General features: G+C 41.8%; 1 protein-coding gene across 3 annotated transcripts in view; it reads left to right on the top strand.

Moving 5' to 3' along the window:
• The window catches only part of phkb (phosphorylase kinase, beta), a 176,315-nt gene that overhangs the window by 11,501 nt on the left and 152,048 nt on the right, over positions 1-12,766 (top strand). For all 3 annotated transcript variants that reach the window (XM_080729974.1, XM_080729976.1, XM_080729975.1), the window contains exon 3: positions 10,605-10,743. In XM_080729974.1, coding sequence (XP_080586100.1) covers positions 10,605-10,743 — 139 coding nt within the window. The remainder of the gene's footprint in view (positions 1-10,604; positions 10,744-12,766) is intronic.

Below are 12,766 nucleotides of genomic sequence, written 5' to 3'. Positions count from 1 at the left end.
GGGGTCCGGCGTCTGGGGGGTCCCAGGTGAGGAAAGACCCCAACCAAATGTCAGAAAGGTTATTCTGGCTGCTTCAAAATTGTAATAAATGAACTCAGAATGTTTTAAAACCTAGAAAACAACCCTAATATTAAGAAAATTGGATATTAACTGGCTGGCGTACTGTTCTGGGAGGCCCCAAACTAGATGACCCCCAGATAGGGGGTGGGGGTCCGGAAAAGTTGGCACCCATCATTTTCTCATAGTTTGGACTCTCTAGAACCAGGATCTGCAAAAACAATAAAAAATTTGCACAAAAATCCTACGGAAGTACACATCGTACCACACTATACAGTATATACTCATCACTGTTTCATATGGATATTGGTTTGTTTAGGGAGTGATAACTGTCAATAAGCTGGGCGATTGGAAGAGTTATCATACCAAAATGTAAACTAGAGACATGTACGAAGACGAAAATGTAAAAAACGTACGGTCACCTTGGGTGGTACCAATTTGTGCCAATTTCAGAATTGGCCCCCGGCCTATGTGACGTTTGGTCATTGTCTGCTGTCAGTGGTGGAAGAAGTAATCACATTTTGTATTATTTTATTTACTTAAGTTAAAGTATCACAACTCGTTGTGAGCTTATAGCTCTGCTATTTTTCAAATCAAATAATATATATGGCTGAAATAGTTATTGTATGTTTTGTAATAACAATCAAAATCTAGTAACTAGTAACTACATTTTTCAAATAGTTGTAAAAATACAATATTTGCCTCTGTCTGAGATGGAGTGGAATAGAAGTAAAGGTAATGAAAATTGGAAATACTCCGGTAAAATAAAAGAATACCTAAAAATCGTATTTAATTACAGTGCATGCACACAGTTACTTTCCACCACAGACGCCAACAGCATTAGTCTATGGCTGCTTTATTGAGATAAGCGTGTTGGATGGCTACCCCTGTCTCACAGTTCCTCAATTCTACTTTCTCTCTCTGTCTCTCATCACACATCTCTCTTTCTTGTGCACTCGCTGAATGAGTGCAAGAGGCTCAATCTTTCTCCCCACTCCTGTTTCTCTACTTGCCTTTTTTTTCCTATTTCTTTTATTTATCTCACTCCTTCCCCTCGTCCTCTTCTCTCTCTCTCTGGGTTTGTTATTTATGTGGTAATGCCTCCACACTCCATTGACTCAGCCGGTTCCTTGATAAGTCTGGAGGCAGAAGGCCATCACCCTGCCGTCTGGATTACACCCATTAAGGGACGGGGAAAACAAGAATGATATTTCTCTTTTCTTTCTTATTGTTTGTGGGGAACATGATGTAATCCTGTTTCTTAACCATTTAAACCAGTGGTCCTTTTGGAGGTCCCAGGTGGTCCCCAGCTAAATGATGGAGATTTGGTAACCAATTGGACCCTTATAGATCTTTAACTCTTGAGAAAATGAAACGGTCTATTTGGTTTCATTTTAGTCTACACAAGCCTACAAGATTAGAGAACGTAGAAGAATTGTTATTTTGATCAATGTTTGCCTGTTATCTCTCCTTTGGTACCAACATCAATAAATGGAATTGTGGACAAAATCTTATACGATAACATAATATTCGAAGTTTTTGGCTAAATCTCATCAAATTACATGCTGAATAAATATTGGACCTTGATATGACAAGGGTTGAAAACCACCGTCTTAAACCATATACTGTATACTTACTGTAGTTGTACAATGAAAAGCGAAAACAGACGATCTACAAGCTCATAGTGTGTTGCATACTCTCATTGTGACGTGTTGTGAACTTGTAGATTAGCTGTTTTTTATATAGCTATTTGTATAACAGTAAGCTATTCTACTGTTTTTGAAAATGTACACATTTGGAGACCTTTTCTTTTGCCTATAATGAATGATATGTCCAAGACGGGGACACCAGGGCTAATGTGGTCAACTATACTATATTTGCTACTTTTTAGCAATTTATTTCTGTTTTGTTTCTCTCTCTCTCTCTCTCTCTTTCTCTCTCTCTCTCTTTCTCTCTCTCTCTCTCTCTCTCTCTCTCTCTCTCTCTCTCTCTCTCTCTCTCTCTCTCTCTCTGTTTCTCTCTTATTTTTCTTCTTTACTCTAATCTTCTATCATGCTATATCCCTGGGTTCATTTCAGTGGGGTGGTGAAATGGCCCATTTTAAGGAGCAGGCTGTTTGCTTGTGAGACATTAGCTGTTGATTTAGTGGGACATTAACTTGATAGATGATGATAAGGCAGAAAATAACTCCCAACAACAGTTGATTTGCATCCAGGGGAGCGATGGCGTGGGCTTTGGCCCTTTGAGACTGAAGCATATTTGAGGGCATCATTGTTTCCTACTGTGTGTCTTAATTAATTATATGAGTCCTCCTCGGCATTCTGCTCTCATAGAAGATTAAACTTCCAAGTAGAGCTCCAAGCATAAGAGTGAATGAAACTAAACTCCTTTTTACTTGTAAAATACAATTTGCATGTATTTGAGAGATGATATGGATGGATCCCATTTCTTTACTGGAATTGACTCAGCAGGGAACGTTGCCACCGTGTTGATGTGGAAATGCATAGTAGGTCTTTGCTAAAAATAAACATTGATATTACAATACATCCTATTGTCAGGCTTGCCCGATACACGTATAGATACAGAGGCTGCCGTATCAACACGGCAGGAAATTCTGTGTGTGAAGCACTGCAGTTAGAGTGTTATTGAAAAAATAAACATCACCTAATTGTGCTAAATAACACAAACCGATTGGAGACTCAGACATGAGCTTGTTGCAATATGTATTGTTCGCAAAAAAACACAAAAAAGACAAGAGACAACAGAAAAGGCAATTTTTAAGTAAAAATTTTAATTAAAAGAGAATATGTTGATTGCTTTTAACAATACGAACTCTGGGATTAGAAACATAGTATTTTACTTTAACGATCTATGTGGGCCTGACATATAAGTGTTATAATTCATGCAATGCTTTGCATTTGCTGTTATACGAACAATAAAAAGTGAGCTTTCGTAGTTGTTGTACTGTAGTTGTAAATAGGACATACATAGCCTATTCATTATTCAAAATCAACATGTATCGTAATACGTATCTCATTATGGCCTCTGTATCGTGATACAGTACATATTATAATCGTGAGCAGTTGGCTGGCAATACCCAGCCATAGTGCTGCATTCCCTCAGCCCTATTTCCCCTCATCCTTCCCTCCAACCCCTACTGGAAATTTCAGGGCTGTAAAATGGCCTCAAAATTGCTTTTTGGTTTGTTGGGCCCAAGCCCCGTGCCTTTTTTCAGATTAACCAGTTTAACCAGCAGTCTGCCACATTCAGCTGGAAGGGGACCGTCCATACTGCATCCAGTTGAGATGGCTGAATTGAGGATGTCAAGCATGAATAGACAAAGGACAGGCAGGCCAGTCTTAATCAATGAGGTGGTGCAAGAGGTCCATGAAGCAGGTCGATTGGAACCAGAGACCAACTTCATCACAGACATGAAGTCGCCACAACTGATTTCGGTCATTTGGATGTGTTTCCCTTGACTTTCTCTAAAGTCTAAAGGATGATTATACTTACTAAAGCATGTGGCAGATAAAGTCAAGCTCTACACAGTAGAGTAGTTATGACATTCATTGTAAGATTAAAGAATATTTGAATCGTCAAACTATCAATAGAATACATTATTCAGAAGTATCTTATATAAACCCTAATGCTCTCAGATATTTCATAAAAGCAAAGCTAAAAGCCTATAACTTCTTTAACTGGTTGGCTGTATGTAGAACAAGAACATAATATAGACTGATAATACGTAAACGTTGTCTTAGCACTAGTAATGGAGTATCATTTCACACATAACAAATTGGGACGTGGGTCTGTCTAAAGATTTTAATTGTGAGATTTGTTTCTGCTTTTAATCCATTTGAAGGACAGGGATGGGGGAGCTGCATCTAGATGAGTCGATCTGGCTTTGGAATAAATGACTGAACAAGTTGCAGAATAAATGAGTGAATTAGTTGCACATGTCAGAGGAGTTGAGATGGGGTTATCATCAGGGGGTTAGGTGAGTTTGTTTGAGGGTGGAGAACATAGTTTAGGGATTCCCTTGGCCTTTGGATCTTGAATTAGAATAGGAGGAAGATTTGGCGGGTGCTGTGAGGCAGTTCTACAGATTGTGACCTGACCACCCCTGGCCTTCAATGAGCTGTCTTCTTCCATTTGTGCTCTCCTCTGCTCTGTGTTGTAGGTTAATTACATCCACAGTGATATAAGAGATTAAGGCTATGTTAAAATTCATGTAGGAAATCGCTAAGATTGAGAAAGGAGCACTCGTTTTCAGAGTCGACATCGCAGCCCCCGGCCAGGTGGGGCTCAAGTGCAATACATACTCCTTCTGATGACGGAGTTCAGAGAGTCAGGACATCTGGAGGAGGTGCACAGGTTCAGAGGAAAAGTTCGAAGACCGGCCATCTGATTGTCTGTTCATTTATTTGGCCACCTGCGATTAGTGGGTGGTCGGCGTTCGTCAGAGTGGTCGTTTTGTACTGCGCAAACATCAAAGCCTCCCGCAAGCGCCGTCTTGGTCTCACTTATATCCTACCTGAACTGTAGCATATAAGTATACATTCGGGCCATGTGGTTTTCTCGCCAATGCTTTTATAAACACATATGTATTATAATGAATGATGAATGATTTACTGTGACTTTGACCTCTTTACTTTGACCGTATAGAGGCTTATTTCCTTTCTGGTCCTTTCGTGTGTGTGTGTGTGTGCGCGCGTGCGTGCATGCGTGCGTATGTGTGTGTTTGCTCTCAAGTCCACGCACCCAATGGTTCACAAAAAGTGTCCTTGTGCATGTCAGTCCAAGCACCCATACTGTAGGTGCAAGAAAATGCCTTTGTGGAAAAAGTGTGGGTGTGAGGTTGTTAAGCCTTATTCTTATTCAGGGGGAACTTCTCCTTTTTATGGGACATGATGTCCAACATGGCAAAGCTTTCACATAACAGCACTAATGTAGCTGTAGCCAAAATTAACCTACACCCAAAGGCACTGTCCTATTACTGGTGAACATATGAAACCTGTCCACCGAAGCCTGAGGGATTCTGTGTGTGTGTGTGTGTGTGTGTGTGTGTGTGTGTGTGTGTGTGTGTGTGTGTGTGTGTGTGTGTGTGTGTGTGTGTGTGTGTGTGTGTGTGTGTGTGTGTGTGTGTGTGTGTGTGTGTGTGTGTGTGCGCGTGTGTGCGCGTGTGTGCGCGTGCACGGACGCATGTGTGCATGCACTGCCTAAAATCCAAGATTTCCACTCATGTCTGCTAAATATTAATGAACTCATATACTGTAGGTTGATCAAACAATTTTGTTTGCGTGTGTGTGTGGGGGAGGGGGGAGACAATTTGGGTTATAAGCAGATGGGTTCTGATGTAAATGGAACGTGATCAATCATGAAGAGTAATGCATGTGTGAAACATGTATGTATCTTTTAACCATCTATCGTTAGAAACCAGTTGTCCTCGCAAGGACATGGTGAACACACCTCAAAATAAATGCAATGTTTCAGTGTTGGAGTCCATGAAATGGGGTCATCTGACGTCTGATGTGTTTGAAGGGTGTTGTGGTTGTTATTATTGGGTTATACTGTAGATGTTTTAAGATAAAACACATTTTAATCTAACTAGGGGTTAAGTAATGCAAGTAAGGTAACTGTGTGTGTGTGTGTGTGTGTGTGTGTGTGTGTGTGTGTGTGTGTGTGTGTGTGTGTGTGTGTGTGTGAGTGTGTGTTTGCCCGTGCGCCTGTGTGCTCCGTACCTGGTGGGGGGGGTGGGGGGGGTGGGGGAGGGGGGAGCTGACGGGTTTATTAATTCCTAATTATGTCCATTCTTTATCTAACTACCTATGACTTTGCCTCTTTCAATTGACCCGTACACCCGCCCCCTGACACACACACACACACACACACACACACACACACACACACACACACACACTCTTCACACACACTGTCTCACTCCCTCGTTCTCAATCTCATGTTTCCTTCCTTCCCCGCTGTAATAAATAGTGGTATAAAATGGATGCCCTCTTCATTAGACTCAGTATAATGTGCTTTTGACAAATGAAGTGCTCTGTTCAGAAAGATTACTCATCAGTGAGAGGACCTCAGTCGGTGTGTGTGTGTGTGTGTGTGTGTGTGTGTGTGTGTGTGTGTGTGTGTGTGTGTGTGTGTGTGTGTGTGTGTGTGTGTGTGTGTGTGTGTGTGTGTGTGTGTGTGTGTGTGTGTGTGTGTGTGTGTGTGTGTGTGTGTCAACGCATACGCGTGTATTTATGTGTGTGTCAGTGTGTGGGTGTTGGGTGGGGATAGATAAATAATTTCCCCCCAGGCCCTCTCTGAATGCATTAACTTAAGAGCCAGAATCAGAATTCACATTAAGGCATTCCATCACTATTTTTTTCTCTTCTTTTTTTTGCCTACTTCTCTGACAGTGCTAAACATGAACTCAAACGAACTCGCTGCCTCTTAGTTGATCTTGTCTGCAATGCTTACCGCAGTTAATAGCATCCATCATACCAGTAAATATAAAGGTCTTAACACACTGGAGGCGTGATGGATAAACAATACGAAAATGTGCAGACAAATATTTCACACCAAACTATTCATATGCCTCCTCCATACAGTTTGATGCCATTTTTGCTGTGAAAAATGGAATATAAATTGTGTTGTGTTGATTTACCACAACAGATTCAACATTAGATGTATTTACTCTCTGGTAGTTGTGGGTTCGAATCCGCTGTGGTGCATCCGGCTTCGTCGAGTGTCTATACAGTACGTATACAAACACAATTGGCCCGACATGGGGGGACATGGACATACTCATATGGACTGGGGCCGGAAATGGTCAGCAGAGATTGTTGGGCGAAAGGAAAAGGTTGGCTCTACATCCTCCCGGTGGGGGCTCCTCACTGGCAGTTAACACAGAAATGTGTGTGGGGAAGAATTAATTTACATAATGACTAAATTGGGGAGACAAAAAGAGTAAAGAGCAACAAAAAAAGAATTCATCTGGTTCAAAACCAAATATGTGACATAACATTTGGCTTAGAAAGTAGGGCAACTGGCTGCCTACCACAGTTGTATGGGAATATAACCGTATAGAGAAGTAGCACTTCTCCAAACTAACTCCAACTACAGTATGTATGCTTCTCTCTTTATGTCTTGTGCATGTGTTTATATTCAATTGAATGTTATCACTTATCAGAAGATATCAAGATGGTCTCGAGGGTCCCTGCCTCCCTGGGACCTATGTTCTCTGAGTTCTGTACTATATTCCCGGAGTCCTTACTAGGCCTACTTAAAACCCAACATCCATATTCGGAGGGAAACATTTGCAGAAAATAGCAAATCTACTTTTTTCTCTTGTTTTTTTTAGTGTGTATGCTTGTCCTGTTTTACAAATTATGCAAACCATGCGGGGGCGACAGTGGCTCTGAGAGAATGTCCACTTTGGAATTGGAAGATTTTCCCATCTCGCCATGGGTTAAGGCCCATTCCCACTGGGCCAGATAACAGATAAAAAATCTCTCCTTTTAGTAGACCTTGTACCAGTGAACTGTACCGTCATGAAGCTGTACCTTTTCCTATGCAAACTTCTAATAAAGTCTTCAATTAATCAATCAATCAATTTCTCCAGATATTTTTCCATTCAAGTGGATGGTAGATACAGATAAAAAAAATATCTGTCACAGATACTTTTTTTTATCTGTTGTACAGATATATTTTTTTATCTGTATCTACCATCCACTTGAATAGAAAAATATCTGGAGAAATAGATTTTTTTTATCTGTAATCTGGCCCAGTGGGAATGGGCCTTTAGTGTCAAAGTGTCCTTGAGCTAGACACTGAACCTGCATGGTTTCCTCCACCATTGGTTTGTGAATGGTGTGTGAATGTACAATAATGCACATTGTAATGCACTTTGGGTTGATGGAACTATATACTGTAAATGCACCATTTACCATGTTGTGTATTGTAATGCCATGAGTTTTAAATCACTTGACAACCAGGCAGGCACTCTGACAGCAAGGCCTTAAAGCTGGTGGAGCGCACCAGAGCGAGCCACTAGATGATGGCTTCATTTGTTGACAAGCGATCCGTCCAAGGTGGCAAGCCAAAATTGCACCAATAGCTGCCAATGATGTGCGTGTTAATATTAATTAACACACACACACACACACACACACACACACACACACACACACACACACACACACACACACACACACACATGGCAGACAGCCACATGCAGGGAACTTGACAGTGACCCTGAATTAATAGATATTTTCCATGTAAAAGAATTGTGAAAACACAGAAGACTGGTTGGTTAGGCTTTTGTTTATAAAGTTTATTCAATAAACACTTCTATTTCACATTTGTCAGATTGGCGCACAACATTCAATGTTGCTGTGTAAGCTACTTCACTTTTACTTAGGCACAGAAACTAATCTGGAATTTTTTAACATATACACAAGTTACCGAAATAGAGAAATTCACAGATGTATCCTGCAGGCCTGGGAATAAAGATATAGCTTGATGCAACAGTGACCACTAAGCACTTATTGAGCTGCTGTTGGATGCAAATTGTTGTTGTCGGGCAGAAACTTTCTCTCCCTATTTTTACAGTTTAGTTATTTTTTGGCACATGCCACGTATTAAAGTAATGCCCTACTTCATCATACAAGAGTGTCATACAAATGTACAGTAGTGAACATTTCAGATCAACAAGCTCAACGTGTCACATTGTGATCTCCTGTTTTCACTCATTTCAAAGGTTTCCACCCGACAACAATGAAATGTAATAGATGTTGTTCCATTTAGATAAGACAGCGGATGTAAGTCTTAAACTCCTCAGGGGGCTCATTTACAGAACTGTGTGGGGATTTAGTTTATGTGTGCTCAAATACAAGCTGTGGTATATTATGCTCAAACATAATCAGATTTATAAAACCGTGAACACGCACCTGTACATAATTCTCCATTTATAAAATCACAATCAACTTGAACATGAGCTTAGCTTAGAATCCTGCCTTCCCGTACGCAACTTTTTAACAATTCACAAGTATGTGTATATTATTATTATAATTTATTTATTTGTTTATTTTTTTGACGCAGACCCCCATCGGAGAATATTTTGTTCCAGGGACCTCCATACAAGATTTTCTTTTAAAAATATATCCCATTCCAAATTTTTCCTTTCTTTTTAAGATTCTTTTAGAAAATAGATAGCTCACAATGCACATTGTGCGCTACCAAGGCGCCCCGGGCAGATCCACATCGATGGACACCAAGGTTAACTTAGTGAATAAATTAGGCTATTATGGCTTGATGGCATAAACAAATGATAGCGTGGCATTTATCGTTGCAAAGGTTTCTAATCTCAGGAGTCGCCGGATCAGGCCTCACCTACTGCATTGGGCTGATAGGGCTAAGGCCCAGAGGATAATCAATATTTATGTAGCCTGTAGCAGTGGTTCTCAAACTGTTTTGGCTCAGGGCAACCCTGTAATGTAGTTTTTCATTCATTGCACCGCTGAATGACATTGTTACTTTACATCGCCTCACATTTGTCATATTGCCGTTATGTAAATATGCAAATCTTTACCACTAAGCTACAGTATGTCACGAGGAAAATTTGAGAGAAGATCTGTTTGCATTAGGATTAGGAATTGACATTGAGCTACTTGAACCTCAGCATCGCCAAATGCTAGAGAAAGTAGAGATTTGGTTTAGATAAAAAAAAGAACACAGTGCAGTGCAACTCATGTATGTTTCACAGAAGTATAATGGGTCAAAGTGGTTACACTGAAGTGACTTTGATGCATTCCAAATATTGTCTGATTATTCTGCAGAACCCCTGGAATTGTGTCACAGCACCCCAGGGTGTCTAGTCACCCGCTTTGAGAAACGCTGATGTAGCTCATGGTGATTTGAAACACAGTGAATGAAAATAATAGCATGTACATACAAGCTCACAACACATCACATTGTGACACGTTGTGAGCTTGTAGATCTGCTGTTTTCGGTGAAGAGTTTTGGAGGGATCTAGGGAGTGGTTCTAGCATATAGCCCTGGGGGACTCCCCAGTACATTTGGGGACGTGTCCACATATACAGCTGTAGAGCACCTTTCGAGCTGACAGTGCTAGTCTGCCATGGTGTTTTATAAAGACGTGCTGGAGCGCTCTCTTCCCACATCACGCTTCAACGTGCGCCCGCCGCCCTGGCCGCTTCAAGCAGACAATAGTTCAACTTTTGGAGAGGAGGGCTGCTCTTTTGATCCTCCCAGCTGTGTCTGACCATCCAGTAATTTACGACCCAACATTGAATCTTTATCACCATGAAAAGCTGCTGTTTACTATTGTTTCAGCTATTAAGATATTTGTGCTATTAACACAGATGCCAGACTTTCAAGCACAGCAATGGCTGATCGGTTCGAGCACACAGTGTGTCAATAAGGGCTGCGTGCGTACGCTATGGGCATCATGCTGTGTCCACCCTTGTGGGTGGACACAGCAGGGTGGAAGTGTTTTCTCACAGTGCCTTCTGTCTCTGCTCTCTCTGTAGTGAAGACCACCATTCTGAACTACCAGAGCCCCACCACCGGCCTGTTCCCCATCAGGACCCACACCTCCTGCAGGGAGGCCAAGGTCAGGGACTGTCTGTACTGTGCTGCTGGGGCCTGGGCTCTGGCCCTGGCCTACAGGTGAGTGTACACCCATGCATGCACACACACACACACACACACACACACACACACACACACACACACACACACACACGGTAAGAACGGTTCAAGGTAGGAATAAGGTTCTCATCGCTATAAAGTTATTTTGTTCAGTTCAGTTGTTCAGTTATTTGGATTCCATAGAATTCAACATGTCGTCCATGGAAGCATGTCATGCAGTGAAAATAACAAGCCCTCACGGAGAGCGTGCAGATACTGTAGGTCCAAAATTAGCTAATTTGCCTGGACTATTACTAGAGGACCAAATATAGGAAGTTTGTATATGGAAAACAAACCACTACTTTTACTCTCTACTTTATCATTAACTCATTCTGGGCGATCCCCGTAGAAACCGTAGATTTCCCGCTGTACCGCGGTGCCATGCCCGTCGATCCCGGAAGTTTAATTAGCTTTAATCATTATGAAAGGATTAAAAGTATTATCGCAGATTTTCGCTGATTCTGGCTCTTTAGGCCCGCCCCCCTAACTGTATCCGGTCATTTCCGGTCTGGACCGGATCTAGCTTTCCGTATCCGGTCTGAGCCTGGGCCATAGTCCCGCCTCCGTTGGTTTACAGTGTAACAGAAGAGAAAGCTACTCGGCGATGGAACACTCGTTTTTCAATCGGATTTTTGCGTTTGGAAACTTTGATCCAGTCTCTACACGCCTGGATTATGATCCCCGCACATATCGTGCGTTTTGTGCGCGAATGTGTCCACTTGTTACCATAGCGCACAGTTGGCTTTTTTCAATGTTGTTTCATGTAAACACTGGCGGATAAGCAGGGATACAGCGTGGCAACGGATATGTCTATTTCAATGTTTTTTTTTTAATTCGAAAGCTTGTCACTGAGTCTACAGTCTACTAGATGAGTCGCGCACAGATTGTGCACGATGCGTGCGTGTGCCCACGTTAAAAGGTAAGGACAATTTGGCAGCTGCTTACTACAGCTATGTTTAAAATGGCAGCAAAATTGTTAAAAGGCCTACCAGTGGGGCCCCAACCCACATGTTGAGAATCACTGACATACAGTACACAGAGGTACAGCACACACACACACACACACACACACACACACACACACACACACACACACACACACACGCACACACGCATGCTCGCACGCTCGCACACACACACACACACACACACACACACATAGGCACGTAGAGCCGCCTTGTGCCTCTGTGCAGTTTGATGAAAACACAGTGGGCCATTGTTTCAAATCACTGAACAAGCACTTTTCATTAAGTGTTCTTGATTCCATCTCTCAGAAACCGTGTTAGCAACACGCTGAGAACAAACTAGTTTCTAGGGGAAAAAAAGCATTCTCAACAAAATGAGCTGCAGGCATCAGGGTGGCTGACGCAGGGTTAAATCACTTCGCCCACCACCACTGGGCCTCGGCTCTTTCCAGGGTGCCTCTGGCTTTTGGCCCAGCACTACAACCAACACAGTCGGGCTGTGTTTGTGGGTGGGAAGCTGTCATGGGACTTAGAACTCTGCACTGCACCACAGTGACTCCTACTGGTTGATCAGGGCACCAGAACCACTAGCTTTGAGCATGTGTTCAACAATCTGGAGATGGATCAGCAGTGGGTGTTCATATGAGGTAAAAAAATAAAAATAAAGAAATTGAATTATTATGAATCAGAATGTGTTGCACATTCATGCACAATTAGATCACTGCATTTCCAATTCATAAAAAAGCCCAATGCTAAATTAGAAAATAGAACCCACTTTACCAAAGATGAGCCATGTTTACCTTATTAGCACTTGACCTAGTTATGGCAGCCATGCATACCGTGGTAAAAAAATGTTTTTTACCACAATGTCAATGTAAAAAATAAACAATGTTATTTAGACCACCTGTTTAGACAGATGCTGGGTTAATTGTTTAGCTGGTATCCTATGTACAGATTATTATTTTGATGGTATATTGTTTAGGCTGCTGCTAGGTTCTTGGTTTACCTGTGACCCTAGTTTAGGGGCTGTCTGCATT

This window comes from Nannobrachium achirus (assembly GCF_963921795.1).
Source record: "Nannobrachium achirus genome assembly, chromosome: 7".
NCBI lineage: Eukaryota > Metazoa > Chordata > Actinopteri > Myctophiformes > Myctophidae > Nannobrachium > Nannobrachium achirus.
Note: the sequence above shows the minus strand (reverse complement) of the source record. Positions and strands in the feature narration are given on the sequence as shown.